At 45.7% G+C, this 17414-nt stretch overlaps 2 protein-coding genes across 2 annotated transcripts in view; both read right to left on the reverse strand.

The window, feature by feature from the left end:
• Window positions 1-17414, reverse strand: part of LOC128734919 (eIF-2-alpha kinase GCN2) — a 181904-nt gene that overhangs the window by 11629 nt on the left and 152861 nt on the right. The gene's annotated exons all lie outside the window — the stretch shown is intronic.
• Window positions 24-17297, reverse strand: LOC128734918 (cytoplasmic dynein 2 heavy chain 1). Its single transcript, XM_053829318.1, has 14 exons — window positions 17261-17297; window positions 16697-17195; window positions 16512-16642; window positions 16223-16455; window positions 16056-16155; window positions 15466-15991; window positions 13901-15410; window positions 9766-9848; window positions 5302-9704; window positions 1535-5245; window positions 1204-1475; window positions 947-1150; window positions 390-893; window positions 24-320 (listed from the first exon to the last, which is right to left on the reverse strand). The coding sequence occupies exons 1-14, from the start codon at window positions 17295-17297 to the stop codon at window positions 24-26; spliced, it is 12510 nt and encodes a 4169-aa protein (XP_053685293.1).

Here is a 17414-nt window from a genome sequence, read left to right on the forward strand (position 1 = left end):
TAGTGTTTGTAAGATGATCAAATTTAGTAGCTTTCAGGTACAATAAACGCGATTCCGGCCGCTACCAGTTGGGATTTGCTCAACCCATGCCCAACGTCAACCGCAATTTGACAGATGAGTGCTTCCCGCGAGATGTGGCTGTACAGTGGAATCGCAAATTTATCATCACGTGTTTTGCTGTCGCTACCCGACCTCTCGCCGTTACCACCGGCCGGCGTGAAGTCCAAACAGAAGGTACCCGTGTACGCTGGACCGGAGGATTGTTGATGAGCTCCCTGCTGGATCATGATCTTTCCATTCGTTAGGATACCGCCGTCAATCTTTGAACAAAAAAAAAAAAACGGTTGGTGTTGGGAGAAAGATCTTCTGTAAGTAAACTTTTAGCTTACCAGTAATGGAGCTACCGTAACGGCATCCTCCCGTTTACGACCGTCGAAGTAGGCACACAGTTTCAACTCCGTTGTAGAGACCTTCAATTTCTGAGATTTTATCATTTTTATTGTCGTCAAGAATCCTTCTATGTTGAATAGGTAATTGAAACTAATCTCTTCGACTGGTTTCTCCTCAATCAAATTGTTGTAGAAAAGTTCGGTTTGTTTGGTTTTAAAACCGATGGCTTTCAGATATTCTATGACGGTTTTTGGTCCACTCCAAATGCGTCTCCACTGCAGCGGAACTTGGTTGTCGCAGATGGTCGTTAGCAGGGAACGTTCCGTTCCCGAGATGGTTCCAACTTCTTTCAGGGAATTTCTGATGGTACTGAGACTTCCATTGATGGCTTCGTATAGATTACTGATGATGGTCAACTCCGATAGGGCGAAAATCATCCACGGACTGTCGTTGTTCTTCTGACGTTCGATTATTCCATCAAGCCGTTGGGTGATGGTACCATTCTGAAAACCAGGAGGTTAGTAATGTTGTTATGTAGGGTGAAGATACGAGTTACCATTAGTTTATTCCAAAGATTGAAAATCGGTTTAAACCTTTTTTCATAGTTCTGTGCATTGCTACTGCTGAAGTACATTTGCCGGAGTTCTTTTAAAGTATTTCGGCAGAATAAAACATCCCGCGAAGCGTTGGTTGATATTGGGATACCATACAGTGTGGGAGTATCCGCTTCTGGTAGCTGATCAACAACTTTCACGTAATCCTAGAAAACGAATCTGTGTTGTGAGATGAACTCATTCTAAAACGTCGACTCACCTCCAAGTGGTTAGAATTGGGAAAGCTGACATTCATGAACATCGGCTGCCAACGGCTGGTCATGATTCTCTCATCGAAGAATTCCCGCAGTAAATGTTCTAGTTTTTCAAAGTCGTTTTCGTTGTCGATGCGTCCACCATAACCGACCTTCTCGCACAGGCCCTGTATGAGAGGCCACTGTATTTTAAGCGTATTCGATCCTTCGGTATACCGAATAAGTTGCATGGCTGTACGCAGGTCAGAATCGCTGAAGTCGTGCCACTTAGTCCAACCTACAAGAGTGAACAGTCCAATGTTAGAGTTTTAACCTCTGACCCACCTCGGAGTTTACCTTGGGGAATGTAGGAACGCCGTTCCTGTAGGATTGAATGCAGCAAAAAGAGCCCTACGTACATTTTGATGGACCGGTAGTCACGTTTTCTGGTTACAGCTCCGCTGTGTTGATCCAGCAACAGTTTCATTTTATACTTCAAACCCGTCGGAGGTTCAAACAGGACTTTGTTGCATTTTTTAACGAAGGTGTCGTTCAGATTTTTGTCCGTTTCCGACGTCAGCCAAAGTCTGAATCCGTCGGTGAAATTCAACGACTTGAGTGTTTCGTCTAGATGACGGATCCACTGCGGTACGGTGTGAATGTTTTTCAAGCAAACCCAACCGCCAGCATTAGCAGCTTCCTTGATCAGTTTCAAAGCTTCCACCTCGTTACCTTTGCTAACGGCGAATTCTCCGTATTTAGATAGACCGATCGTTTGCTTCGCAAACTCGCGAATCTCCTCGGATGGGTCGATACCGGAAGCGGTGATCAAAAGCAGTGGCTCTTCGGCGAAGCTCTCCTCCGAAAGGAGTTTCACCGAGGGACGCACAGAGTGGAGACTCTTCAGTCCGAGAATGTTCTGAACGGATCGGGTTATGGTGCGGATCAGCAGATCGGGGCGAATTACTTGAGCCACCAGAATTGATTGAAAGTCGGAAACGCTTACCGGCACGGTGGCTTCATCGGATTCGACGTACTTTACCCAGATGCTGACGTTGTCCAGGTTTAGCTTGGAGTACAACTCTGGGTGCTGGTGCTTGAGGGACTGCACTTTTGGGAGGTGCTCCGATTTGATCCAAGTGATTGGGAGCGGTTGATCGCCGGTTTGTTCCGCGTTTGTAAAGTTAAAAACAAACGATTCCCATTCCTTTTCCGGGAGTAGATCGGGAAAGGCATGCTTGCAAATGTTCAAACCTAGGATCATCTGTTCGTCCTTTGGAATACCACGGCTCAGAAGGCCGAAAATTCTTCGAACCAAATTTTTGTAGAGCTCCGCTGTGTTTGAGTGTGCTTCGGTTTCAATCACGGCTAGAAATATGGATGTGAACTTTGCTACGTTGATGGCGTAGAGGCGATGAATACCCATGTAGAATCTGGATGCCAAACTGCAGAGTTCCTTCCGACGGCTGTAGTGCTCCATTAGCTGATCTCGGATGGAACTGAACTCTTCCAGAGATTTTTCGATGGAACTTGCGCTGGTTTTGATACTATTCAGAGTGTTCAGCAAGGGTTCATTCTTTAGGATGCCACCCTTCGAGGCCGAAAGTTCTTGTAGAAGTTTATCCTGCAGACCACGCTTCTCTTTTACTAGACGTCCTTCCTGTTCCAACAGGTCGACACGTTTCTTTTCGATTTCCGGATTCTTAGCCAATACCCAATTGAAAGTTAGAACGTCGGTTAATCCCGCTGTAGTTGTAGTAAACATTAGATTCATGAAGTATGCCTGTAATTCGGGACCCAGCTGAAGACGTTCGTTTTGGGTGATCAAGATTAGTTTGAAGTCGTCGTGAAGATCAATCAATTTATTGCTGATTTGAACCATCCGTTTGTTGAACCGCACGTGGATACGGGTAAAGAATAGCGACAGCAATGGGGGTTCAATGGCGTTGACACTTCTAATAATGAGAATCTTTCCGAATCTTATCGCTAGTTCTAGTATGTAACCGAACCGATCCGCGGACTGGCTCGTGATCTCGAAGGTACGATTCAAATAGTTCAAATAATTCACCAACCATTTTTGGCCCAATTCGGTGGGATCTACTAGCAGTGGAATCGGTGTAGTGCCGAACGGAAGCGTCATAAACTGGTTCAAAATGATGGCATTTTCGCGGTACTGTTGATCAGCTCCCAGACCCATACTTTCCCAGATAATTTTGTCCTGGTTGGAAACCAGATCATCCATATCGAACAGTTGCTCGTTGGTTTGCTTTGATGCGTTTTGTAGCGCGTTTCTTCTCGTTTCCAGTGAAAGATGCGAAAGATAGGTTATGCAGTAAGCTGTCATAAAGCTTCGCTTGTCAATGCAAGCAACAGTTTGATTGAGTTCTTCCAGTTCCTTGCTCCAGCTCACGTACTCCGAGCTCAAACTATGCACCAAAACTTCAGCAGCATGCAGAGTCTGTTTGGCATCGTCCAGCTTAATTTCTAACATTGCGGCTTCCTGGGTGTAGACATTCAGCTGTTCGGATAACCCTTTCACTGTATCATTGACGTTATCCAATCCACTCGATAGCGATTTCATCTCCGATTCTGCTCTTTCCAGATTTTCGCGAAGTTCGTTCTGCTCGCGCTCCAGCGGCTTGATGCTTTGGATAACCCTAGAGTACTTGACATTGGCGATAACCCATGCCGCAAGTGGAGCCGCCGCGGCGGAAGCTCTCTTCGCATTTTTCTGATCGTACGAGTCCGCTTTCGTCTGTAGAAGTTTTTCCACTGCTTGACAGTTCTCCGGACTAATTCTAACCGGATCCAGCGAACGAATATCTTCTTTAACTCCACGCTTTGCCAGGAAAGTTTTCATACTATTCCAAGAGGTATCCCGTATTCCCATTAGTCGGAGAACTCCTTCCAGAATATCGCGAACCGTCTCCGGAGGAGCTCTCAGCGAACGAATCTCCGACAGCGCTTCGGACTTTATTTGTCCCACGGCAGCGCTTGCTTCGCGCAGAACAGGCTCCACAAGGCTGAGCTCCTCTTCGATTGCCTTTTTCCGTTCCATCAGTTTGACGCTGCTCTCCTTCGTTTTGCGCTGCAGCTCAAGCAGTTCGGTTTTCTGATCGTTTGCGCCCCGCATCGTCGTCGAAATCATCTCCAGCGATTGGTTAGCCAGTTTACGCTTTTCGGCGAGAGCTTTCTGCTTTTCCTGCGCTTCCAGCTTCAGCTTCTCGACAACTTTGTGCGTTTCCGATAGTTTGTCTACGCCGTTTTGGATTTGCTGCCGGTAGAGTTCTTTTTCGGTTTTCTGGTTCTGGTACACCTGCCAATAGGTTCGGATTAGCTGGATTCGACGCTTCGGTGATCGTGACCATGAGCTAATATCGCTATCCAGTAAGTCTTTGAAGAACACTGGAACTGGGATCTTAACATCCGGCGACCCGGAACCTCCGATTTCGTTGAGATATCGGGTGAGACTTGAAACGGGGGTGATTTTGTTTTCGAGAATCCAAATCACCTCGGATTTCTGGTACAGAGCGGAGTAGTTTTCGAATAACTCGTGCATTTTCGGAGAGGAATGCTCCAGCAGTATGATGAGGTGAAAGTTTTGCTTCAATCGATGCAAAAAGTACGCTGGCAGGGACATTTGAAATGACTCCAGGGCGGCTTGAACTTTCAAAGGATTCGCCAAGTTCTCCAAATCGTCTCCGAAAAAATCCGTAAGGTCGGCACCTTCCAATATGGCTTCGCACGTTTTTATAATGTCCCCCATATAATCAATCAGCGAATGATCTATATAGAAAGCGATGGGTTCATTTTCCAGGGCACAGTTTTGCATGGCTATTTTAAGGTCGTTATTGAACTCATTCAGCGCATAACCTTTGGACGTTTGGGGAAAAACTACCTTAACGTTCAGCATCGTTGCAGCGGTGTACAGGGCCTCCAGCCGGCAAGAACCTGCCTTACCACACAAAATCAGGTTCGATTGCGGTCTGGACAAAACTCGAACGATGGCCGCTACGACATCAGTGAATATCTCCGTTAGGGGAATATCAATTGAAATCACTTCAGCATCTGAAAAATTGAATTGAAATTAGTTAACGCTTTACCGCGAGCATTGGACCACTTACTACACATCGAAATGGTTTGCTTAACCGTCTCCGTCCAACCGTCACCATCCAGAAGCTCCATGTCGGCATTCTTATGACCTTCCTTGGGACCAAACACCGACCGTTGCTCCTGTTCCGGAAGCACACTGCGCAGATTGTCGCGTACAATCTCGTCGAACGCTTGCCGATGTTCCTCGCTTACAAGTCGATCGCGGAAAATTCGATTGCACTCGTACCGCAGTGCCTGACCGAAACTGTCCACCGGGTAATAAAGGATCCCACTGATCCATCGTTCGATCATCTTCGGTGTAAATCTATAGTGTAGAATTTCCCCCCGATTGAACCGTGCCTGTGTTTCGAAGTACACATTCATGACGGCACGTACCAAGTCGTTCAACCGGATTTTGACGCTATTCTTTCCCAGCTGATTGTAGACGGGAAGAATCATGCTCTTAACGATACTCTCCAGGTCCGATTGGTTCGGATAGCCGAATTGAACCAGTGCACAGATTGATAGAAATCGGGGTGAGAGGTGGGTTTTTCGAATGTCCGATACCGAAGCGCAAACGATAACTCCGGCCACGCTTATCCACTCGAGAGTTTCCGAGTAGAATCCGCTTCGGTTAACGAGCTGCAGCAGGAGTTCGATGACTTCGCACGTTCCCCAGCGATCCACGGAGCAGAGATCGATGTTTTTGAAGTACAGAATGATTTTAGAAAATTTCGGACGGTATTCTTTGCCCTTAACGGTTGTCAGAACAATTGAATTCTGCTTCAGCGTGTTTAGAATACTGCCAGTTGTGAGTTGTGAACTACAGCTTATAGTCACTAGTTGGTAGCCGTTGAACTCGCTAACGATGGTTTGCAGCAGAAGGCTTTTTCCGTTTCCACTTGGTCCCGCTAGGAGGGCTACGTGACGACTCTTGGAGCAGATTATGTGCTTCAACAGTTCTCCGTTCTGTTTCACTAACGGAGTCTTCACCAGAACATTCGTGTAGATGCTCTCGCTGACGAACGCTCCAGTAATCTCATCTGTGCTGTAGAGATCGACCATATTTCGGAAACTGTTATAATAATGGAACTCTGCCACCGAGCTATCGGTTACGGTTATATCGGCCCAAGAAAACAGTTGATTTGACAACTTATTTTTACCTTCTGAAGTCAGTACCCCATTAAGACCACCCAGCAGATCAATACAGAATTGTTCCGTAGAATGAACACTTTCTAGGGTCGTTAGACCCGCTTCAGCCAAACTCACTAAAGAGAATCCAAACGGGCGTCGTTTTTGTTCCTCGATCCAGTCGATGGCTCTGTAGTAATACTGATCCAAGAAAGACTTCAGTATATCACGATCTGCTTGCTTTGCAAGCCACGCGTTCACTACCAGCTGGTAGGGAAGATCCTCTGCATTCAAATTTATTATTCCCATGCGGGAGATTGTCGCGGGAGAAGCTCTTGAAAGATCGTGTGTTTCGAAGATGAAGTTGACATTACTGCCAAACTGTATTCGCCAGCCGGAGGGTAGAGTTAGCAATCGGTTATCATCCAACACGGAGTTAAGCGCCTCGATCCATTCGGGATCAATGTCTCCGTCGCAGATAATCCATGAAGTGACGTTTCGTGGTTCAGCATTGACGGCAACGGCTGTTGACGTGAGGACTCCATCGTTCCACTGCCGCGTGTCGGGATCCAGTTTACCTAACAACTGCACTCGATTCATGGATTTTGGAGAAATGATATGTGCCCGAATCGTGCTACCACGGGACATTAGGGCTTCCTTCAGCACGGATATGATGGTAGATTTACCGGATCGAGGAGGTCCTATCACAACAACTCCCATTCGCTTTTGAAGTTGAGCCGCCAGTTCTAGGCACTTATCGATCTGTCGGTTGTTCTGTTGGAATCCAAGAGCTGTGAATGCTTCCACGATCTTAGATCGCAGATCGTCGTCCGAATTACTAACGACTCCAATGTTCGGAAACACGTTCGACAGTAGAACGTCGAACCTCTTATAATCGAACAGCGTTAATCGTGACATCGTGTTCGATCGAATTACGTTAACAGCCAATCCTGCTTCTTCTTCGTACGTCAGCTCATCCTGAGCATTCGTCAAAGCGCAGCCGCAGGCTGACAGTATAGATTTCAGTTCTCGCAAACCCCAATCATAGTGCCGCTGCTTAGATAGCATCTTCTTCGACAGTTCAAAAAGCTCCACAATCTGACCCCCAAGCCGATCGGCATGCTTGAAACCCTCTACGAACAGGGTAACTCGGGCGATTTGCTGAGGACGTGGGGCTTGCATAGCAATTGGCCGGAACAGTGCCTGCAAATTCAGCGGAAGCTGCTGCCGACCTCCGTACTCTTCACCGGCAGGATTCAACGTCACGAATACGCAGCAGTGTTTGTTCAACGGAACGGTTTCATTGTTCAGCAAAACCTCGCTTTGTTTATCCTTCAGCGCTACTTGTAACGGTTGAATCAACATGGAAATAGCTGACAGTGTTGCCTCCTGCAGTCGATTGAACTCATCAAAACAACCCCAAGCTCCACAGCGGGCCAATCCGGATAGGATCAACGCCATAGCGGTGGTGTCAATGTTTTCGTCGCAGTTGAACACCAAAACCAGCCGACCAAGCATTGCGCCAAGTGACTTCACACATTCTGTTTTCCCCGTTCCAGCTGGTCCGAAGGGGTTTCCTCCAAGACCGAGTTGCATGGCTTGAGTCAAAATTAGATAACAGTTGTGGGCTAGCGAAGTGTACACTAGTTTACTGTAGTTGCCGAGAAATTCGTAGGAATACTCGAACTCTGCGTAGACCATTTTGACCTGAACGATCCCGTTGCGATCGACGTAGAACTTCAACTGCTGCAGCCAGTACCAGTCCTGCAGATTTGTTACGTTGTGGTTGCTTAGGTAATCTATGGTGGTAGTTTGATAGACCAAATCAATCAGCAGGGCCCGAAGTTTAATCTTCGTAAGCTGATCGGTACTCTTGTGCAGTAGCACCGAGTACCGGTTAATGTCACTTTGAATTTGACGTTTTAAATCTGCCAACTGCATTCCGGAAATGGCTTTTTCTGTTCGTCGAGTGAAATTGATGGAGTTCACCAAACATATCACTTGCATCGGAAACTCACGAATCACACCTTCCTCGAAAAAATCCTTTTCAAGGCACTTCTTGATCAGTAACTGTAGAGCGTTCTTAATCTCTGTCACCAGAACGTTCAACCAATCTTCAATCACCGGTGATATCGAGATGGAGTTCATCAGTTGCAGCTGATCACCTTCCTCGCTGCAGAATGCAGTGATCTTCGATCCACTATCGTCAATAACCAATCGATAGATACCGGGAAATAGTTTGCGAATGTGCTTTTGAATGATCGCTTCCTTTGTCGATTGACCCAACATCTCCAGCAGATCGTCATCGGAAAGAAAATAGAATCTTGAAAACGCATTCCGCTTGGTCGTAATGAACGAGCTCAGAGCATTCTGACAGCGCGAAATTTGATTCTGTAGTGTTTCGATGATCGACAGCACATTGTTGATTTTGTTCACCGAAACCACCTTAGGATCGTCGGCAATTTCCTTCATGATGTATCGAAAGTTTTTGTCAATACTTTTGAACACAGCTTCCTCCCGTTTCAAAGTTCCAACCCCAAACACTGGCTCCAGGTAGATCCACTTCTTCTGAACCTGATTTAAGTGAGAAATTATATAGTCTAGGTTGTTCAGCTTTTCTTCCCACACATCCGCCTGGTCCGAAAATGATTCAAAGGATGTGGAATTTTTTGCCGACTGCAGTAGGAACTGATTATCGCCGATCTTGTTCAGGGTTTCAGTAAAATCCTTGATCAGCGAGACGGTTGCACCCTTGGAATCCGTATGCTGAATCAGCTTCAGCATTGCTGTGGCAGCCCACTGTTCCAACTCTACGATAGCTTGCCGAATTACATGCTCGGAGGCAGCCTGTCGTACGATGGACTGCACTTCGGCAGCTTGCTGCTGCAGATGGTCGGAAACTGCCAGGACATCCCCCAAGCAAAGATCGTGCTGAGACTTCGAATCGATTTTCAGCATCTGGCAAAGTTTGGCCCAATGCTTTTCGATCAGGGCATCCGATTGTAGGGCGTTCAGTACCGGTAGGGATGATTTGTAGCGTTCGAGGATCGAGGAAATACGTGAGCTGGCGACACTGGCTGGGACTGGACTTAGGGATTTTTCCCATTTGGTGAGAAAATCGGTTAATATGTGTGGTCTACGACGATAAATGGTCCATTCTTCGGTCGCAACGGTTTCGTAGTCCGTGAGGAAGTCATTGAAGAGCTCCCAGTTTTTGCCTTGCTCCGAAATGTCCGTCTCCAGTTTGGTAAATATTGCGTCGAATTCTTCTGGGACTTTAATGTTGAACTTTTCCGTTTGTTTTCTAGAAATATATTGGTGACTCGTAAAAACATTGTTTATATCTGAAAGAAATTTTGGCTTACAATAACGTTTCTCGTTTGCTAATTATCCCCTTCCATTGGGATTGCCGCTCGCGGAACAGGCTCATGTCGGCATTGTCATTAGTCTGAAAAACAAAATAATTTGTTGGCAGAATTTCGAGACAAAAACGGGTCTTCCGTTTTATCTGTCGAATAATAAGGTTACAGAGCAGAGGTTTGGAAATCCCTTCCAATGTTAGGTTGTACTAGCTGTTGTCCATGGCTATTACCTAAGAACTGAATGAGATGAAACCTTAAGGTAACGTGTCATACGGTGATTGCATGTTATAGGCAATGAACCTTTCCAGGAAATCATAAGGAAGCTGTTGTTTTAGATCTTTTGCAAAGTAATTTGGCTCAGGGTCAATCTAACATCTACGCGGTTCGGCGCAATCCAGCAGGAACGGAAAGTGATTCTCAAAAAAAAAAAAAAAAACGATGAGAATCTAGGTCTACGACAGCAAGTAGACATGGTTGAGTAAAAGCTTAATAAAGTTGGTTAAATAAGACGAATGAAAAAGTTTATTAGCGATGGATGAATTTACTCTACTGCCGTATTATTCAGGGAAGTCGTAGGGCAAACTTGGAATATTCTTTACTGGGCGATCATAGTACTGAACTGTGAACAGCTCGGATAGATTCGGTACAAGATGTTCTTCTATAGAATTACTATATACTATAGAACAGCAAGGCGAAGAGCAAGTCTAACCAAATTCTTCAACGGCTTGTATAAATTTGGTTATCCGTCTCTTATACAGATCATGAACCTCGGACTGTTCAAAGAAGTTGGTTTCCAGCTTACTTCTATGGGAAGAAGCAATGCTGGTTGCTATGGATCACAATAATATACCACTTCTAGAAATTCATCACGTATTCTCCCCACAAACCGCATTTTTTTGTTAAAGGTAGACTCAGACTGGAGGTTTAACGAAAACGCCTAGGGATCCTGGAAACGGCTTTTGGTATCGCGCAAACTCTTTGTGGTGAATTTCCGAAAGCCATGGGTCTTTGCACTGTAGATACCTAGGAACCCTCGCTGGAACTGAAATTGTATTTGCGTGTGGCATCGTTATCTTGGCTATCGCGACAAGCAAGCTGCGGAGAAGATCGTCCGAGAGGATCTCGGAACTAAACGAGTATTCGAAGACATTGCAGACCCAGTGTGAACGGTTGCCGAACGAGATCCGCTCGGGTGGAGACGGAGAGTACTTTGGCAATGAGTTAAAGAGATTCTTGGCGGTGAACAGAATCCGGTTGGAGCAGATAGCCTACGGTGCAGCTGAACGGCCAACAGCCAACAGAACGGGACAGCTGAGCGGAGGAATCGCAGTTTGCAAGAGATTAGGCGACGTCGTCTGATGGAAGCTGGTTTTGGTAAACAATACTGTGGCGAAGCAGTGTCGACTGTTAATTTCCTGCAAAACTGGTCGAAGGTACTCCGTGTAAACGCTGTTGGGGGAAAACCCCAAACTATTCCTTCCAGCGATTGTTTGCAACTAAAACGTACCGGACGAAAGAACACGAAAACTGGCCGAAGGCAAGAAAGATGGTGTTCATCGGTTTCGTCGACGGAAGGAAGGCCTATCGTTTGTTGGACCCATGGTTCATGGTATTACTATTATAGCAGAGACGCTAACTTCTGTGAGTTTGCTAGTGGTACTTACAAAGAGCTACTACAATCTGGTATTAGCCTGACTCCTGCAGTAGAAAACGATATTTCTTCGTCGAAGACGCCGTCAATGAGCCGGTAATCGACGAATAAGAAGAAGAAGCTGTGGAGCAATTCGTCGGCAGCAATTCGTTTAACAGTTCTGCTATACGCAGAAATACGGAGAGGACTCCGAGAAGATCTTTGCCTTCGTAATCATCCAAACCATCCACCGAACTGTTTGGCGGTGGCTTCTCAACGTAACCTGTTTTTTACTGCTAGATATCAAGTCCGCCTAGCTTTACAGGAATTTGACTGAAGAATTCTATATGAATCAACTACCTGGCTTCATCTAGAAAGGTAAAGAACAGATGGTAGTTAGGCTTTACCATAGTACTAAGGCCTTAAACAATCATCCAGGTGCTGGAACTAGCATCTACAAAGCGTCTTGCTGAGCAATGTCTGAATACCAAGATCGTCGGTGGACTGAGGATCTGCTCGTTTGTGTCGATGGCGAGTAGTATATTCGCCTGCCAAGATTCGCCGGAGATCGACCAAGCCATCAAAGTTTAAGTGTAAAGTTCGACATTACCGATTTACGAGAGAAAGGCTTCTTTCTTGATCTGCTGCTGCAGTGACTGGAAAGGAAATACAGTATTTGCTTCGAGAGTTAAATTTACAAATTTGCCGCAAGATTCGGGCAACAAGACGCTTCGATTGTCAAGCGCCCAACGGATACCACTGTCGATTGACACCAGCTTATCATTCCTCTGCACAACACTGCCTACCGAAGCCACGAAGACGCCGTGCTTTATGTCGGTGTTGCTTCTCGGCCGGACATCGCCGTGAGTGCTTCTATCCGCGGTCGGTAAAGAGTACGTCGTTAGCTCAAGTCAACGATTAACCTCTGCTGTACAAGCACGATACTTAAGGACTTCTCGGATTCTCGGATGTCGGGCTGGCAATAGTAACACTCACCGGTCTACAACCGCTATTGTCTTTCTCTGTGCATGAGGAGCAATTTTCCGGAGTAGCAAATACCAGTAGCAAACACTTCGATGTGGGTTGAAATGATGACACTACAGTACGGAAATGGTACAGCATCAAATCTATAAGTGCGGTGCATAAGAAGAAAAATTTCCAGGTTATAGATGATGAGCTACAATGATTGGAAGTGGCGTTGTCTGCTTCGGACAAAGCGGACGGGCGGGCGAGCTGTGATGAGAGAGAAGCTGTAGTTTCATGATCGAAATGGCTCACGGAACCTCCACCCGGTCGCAAGGCGGTCGGCTATAGATGGACTAATAAAATCAAAAGAGGTGTGGCTAACAAAATCATAAAACATAAAGCATAAAGCTCGCCTAGAAGTTAGGTCTACACGCAGAAATACGGGAGGGACTTCGACTTCGTGAAGAGTTTAGCCACCGCCATTCATCCACCGACCTTTGAAAGCGATAGCATTTCAGCATAATCTGATTCTTCGACCAATTACCTTTACGGGAACTTGGATAAGGAACTGAATGTGAAACAATCGCTCGGTTTCATTGAGAAGCGTAAAGAATGGCTTGTCCCTATAGGTTTTGTCGTATCATCTATGGCCTTAAACAATCAACCAAATGCTGGAATCAGCATCTACATAGCGTCCAGCTGAGATTGGGATGTACGTAGAGCGAAACGAACCATTAGACACATACCGATATTCAAAGTATTGAGTATGAAGTTCGACATTGCCGTTTTACGAGAGCCAAGCTTGTTTCTAGGCCTACAGCCATTAGCACTAATCAACGAAAGGGGTTAAGCTACTGTACAAGAACGATACTCAAGTACTTCTCGAAATCTCGGATACCGATTGGTCTGGCAATAGTAACACTCGCCGATCTACAACTGCTATGGTCTTTCTCTATGCACTGTGTCACGCTCAGTTCGATGGAATCCAAGTACTTAGCACTCGTCGAGGCCAGCCAAGAGGTTGTTTTGTGACATGAGCGGAACTCTGAACGGTTTGACATACACAATGAAGTTCGTCCAATTGGACGTCGGATCGAATCAGTTCTAAATATATTGATGCGAAGGAGGCGGATGTTAGAGAGTTGCTTGATAAGGGAGCTGTACGACTTGAGCATTGCCCTGTCGAACAGATGCTTGGAGCCACAAAACTCAAGAAGCTATCTAGACTGCTATGGTATGGTATGGTATGGTATGGTATGGTATGCTATGCTATGCTATGCTATGGTATGGTATGGTATGGTATGGTATGGTATGGTATGGTATGGTATGGTATGGTATGGTATGGTATGGTATGGTATGGTATGGTATGGTATGGTATGGTATGGTATGGTATGGTATGGTATGGTATGGTATGGTATGGTATGGTATGGTATGGTATAGTATGGTATGGTATGGTATGGCTTCGGTTCTCTCACTGGCTGCTATTTTATATTTTCCCAGAAATAAAAAAAAAATTAGATTCTAGGATCATCACTACCTTACCTCCAAATCCCGTATCGTCGACTCCCAGCGTATGGAGAACTTCTCCGCTTCGTCGTTCAGCTCGTTAATTTGCCGCAGTATGTTTTCCTTGATGATGTCCAGCCTACCCTGCAGCAGCGTCTGATGGTTTTCGATCAGCGGTTGCAGCTGGTTCCACTGCAACAGTACTCCGTTGAGGGCCGAAAGCCTTTCCTTGCACCACCCGGCTAGACAGTTGTCCTTGCCTTGCAGTGACTTCATCAGATCGGTCATCTTGGGCAAATCGCTAACAATCTTCTCGTACTTTGCGCTGGACTCGGAAATTCCCCATTCATCTTGTGGAATATTTTGCAGTACCTGGAACGAGTAGGTCAGATACTCTTGCAGGGTGGAGATATTATCCAAGATGGAGGTCCGTAAAGTGCTCGCTAGTGCATCCCAGTAGCGTCTACTGATGGCATCCAAGTCGGAGCAAAGCGGGGCATAGTTTATAATCAAGCAATCAATCTCTTTTTCGGATTGTTGTATTCGAGCTATCTGCTGACTAAATTTTTTACACGCCCGGAAATTGTTGTCCCAATGTTGCCAAGCAGTACAGTGAACCGTGCAGAGCTGTTCCAAATCCACCATCCCGAGTGAAACCCACGGTAACCAACTGTCTCGAAACTCAGCCAGTTCTCGAAAAACGATTTCGGCCTTTTCGTATAGAACGGAAAAGCTGGTAGCATTGCGTTCAATCATAGCTTTGAAAATGATCGAGCTTTGCTCGGAAAGGCCTTTGAAGCCTAGCGGCTTCTCAACAAAACGACGCAGCTGTGAGTAGTATTTGGATTTGATCTCCTCCAGGGAGGGACGAAATTGGATCTGATGTTGGCGAAATACCAGATCCAAGTGAATGTCCGGCAGCTTCTGGTGGACGTTGATCAATCCTGCGACGTACTGATGTTCGAGAACTTTATACAGCTGGTGATCCCAGTGTAGTTTGAATGGATTCAGGTTGGTGTATCCTTGCTTCTCGAGGTTGAATATGATTTCGCGCAGCATGCGCATTTCGTCCTTCCAAATGTTACTCTGACGAATCAAATCGGTGTTCATCAGTTTGAGAATTGATTTCTTGGCTTGCTCGTGATAGGCAGTCAGCTGGTTGTTGTCTTTTGACAACCGTTTGACAGCTTCCTGTAGGCTGTTGATGTATCGTTCAACGGAGTCTTCGTCGTTCCACGACACCAATTCGCTTTTAACTAGTTTAGAAAATTCCATGGCATTTTTCAGCATGATTGGTCTTTGACAGGGGATCATCCGATCGCCGATTGTGTTGTGAAAAAGTGCAATCTGCTGTAATCTTCGAGCATAGGAGATGAATTTCATCGAATGTGTTATGCTCTTTTGAATCTCCGGATCGAGTTTCAGTCCTAGATTGTGCAAATGTCTAGCTTCGTCGTAGAAGGTGACGATTTTTGGCCCGAATGTCACCTTCATCAGCTGGCGTTCGGTTTTATCAAAGATCACTACCGGTTGATTTTCCCGCAAACTGTAAAAATACGAGTTTAGGAGTCGGTTAATTTTTCCACTTGGATCGCACCTACCTCAATTCGCCGTCCCGAATAGCTCCCAGCGAGTTCTCGGTCCACGTTTCAAAATTGGCACGAATCATCGCTTGAACTTCTTCCTTGAAGGTGGAAATTTTCTTTATGACTTCATCGAAATCGTCTCGATCAACGAGAACAGTTTGCGCCACTGCTTCCAGCTGCGATATTTGTGCTTCCACCGCTTGGTACCAGCGGGTCTCGGAAACGATGGGCGTAACATCACCATCCGTATGGGTGGCAGTTGTGAGCATTTCTCTAAGCTCACGGATGATCGTCGGCACGTTTTGGTACAGTTGTTCACGTTCTACCGTTAGTGCTTTTAGGATAGATGGTCGGTTAAAAATTTCCTTGTAACGATTGAACACGTGGATCATCTGACGCGAATTGTCGATACTGTCGTGAATGTGTCGTTTCAAAATGAAAACGACATTTTCGTCCACTTTAGCGAGACTCGTTTCCATGCGGGACTTCGCTACCTCCCAGCGTTTGTTGCCCAGCGGTGTGAGATCGTAGATGTTGATGTCTGTGGAAGAAGATTAGCTGTGCATTTTTTTTTTTGAAAGTTACTACCACATCGATCCAATTACCTCTGAATGGCCCAATAATTTCGTTGATATGAAGAGAGTACTCATCGTTGTCGAAAAACAGTGCGTAGAGCAGGTCTTTGCAGTTTTTGATTGCAAGAACCTACAAAAAATAAAGGTTGTGTCATTGGGAAAGTGTAGTGTACTCATTGTTTTTGCTGGAAGTGTACCTCTGAATAGCGGTTACGAAATTTGTTCAACTGCTTAGAGTTGTACGGTTCTCCGATCCACGCATGTTGGTCGTAGTTGGGCCAGAAGAGTCGCGTTAAACTATCGTACGTTTGATACCAGGACTCCAGGGTTTCTTTGACGTGATTGATTGCCTCGTCCAGATAGATAGAGCCGGCGTCCCAGATGTCCTGCTCGGTGAGATATTCGGTGCACGTTGTTACAACATGGGTGGCTAAAAGGGAATTAGTGTAAGTTCTGAAGATCCACTTCATATGAACCTTAGCTTACAGATCAAATCGAAAATGCTGCACATCCGATTTTGCGGATAGTGATGAGGTAAATGCCACATGTCATCCAAATGAGTCTGGCACACACCGATGAAATCATCCAGCTGATTGAGGTTCGCGGGTTGGCTGTCCCTGAAAAGTTTAGCTCAACTCTTATATTCCGCATTTGAACTTCAGAAAACTTACTTTAGTTGATCGTTAATCTTTGCCAATATGGCAGCGAATGATTTGGCCGCTTCCCGGTCAGCTTTGGTTGGCAGAGTTCTCGTTTTCTGTGCCCAGAAATTGATTTCGTCTTGAATCGATAGGATGCCGGATTCCGTTAATCCCAACGATAAACCTAGATTGGAGTGTAGATTCTGCAGGATAGTCTTCACTTCGGTTGAGTATTCGCACTTTTTCAAAATGTAAGGCGAGAAAACACGCTGCAGAGAGTTGTAGATCGATTTGGCGAGGCCCCCCTCCAGGGTTAGCATTCCGATTTTTGGTGCCGAGTTGGGACTATGGTAGTCCAAGTTAGGAATTTTGTAGAACAGCAGACAGTACTGTTCTTCAACGGGGACCGCATTTTGAAACAGTACTTCACCGTCTAGTGAAACGGCGGCCAGTATGGTAACGTCGTCGTTCTCCAGGAAGTCCCGGATTACCTCCGCATGCTCGACAGTCCTGGCACCGAAGAACTCAACTGATTCAAAATAGGTTACGTTAGGTGCAACAGTTGAACAGCATAATTGTAGTTTCAGATTTTACCTGCCGTGTCGTGAATAAATTTGTAACGATCGGTCATTTTACACTTTTTCTTTCATATTAAAGACATATTCCGGCGTTTTGGGGAAAACTAGTGAAAACTGTCAGGTAAGAACTGAAAAAATGTTTGTTGTGCATGTTTGGTTTCCTTAGCAAC

The sequence above is a fragment of the Sabethes cyaneus genome, chromosome 2, assembly GCF_943734655.1.
Source record: "Sabethes cyaneus chromosome 2, idSabCyanKW18_F2, whole genome shotgun sequence".
Taxonomy (NCBI): Eukaryota; Metazoa; Arthropoda; class Insecta; order Diptera; family Culicidae; genus Sabethes; species Sabethes cyaneus.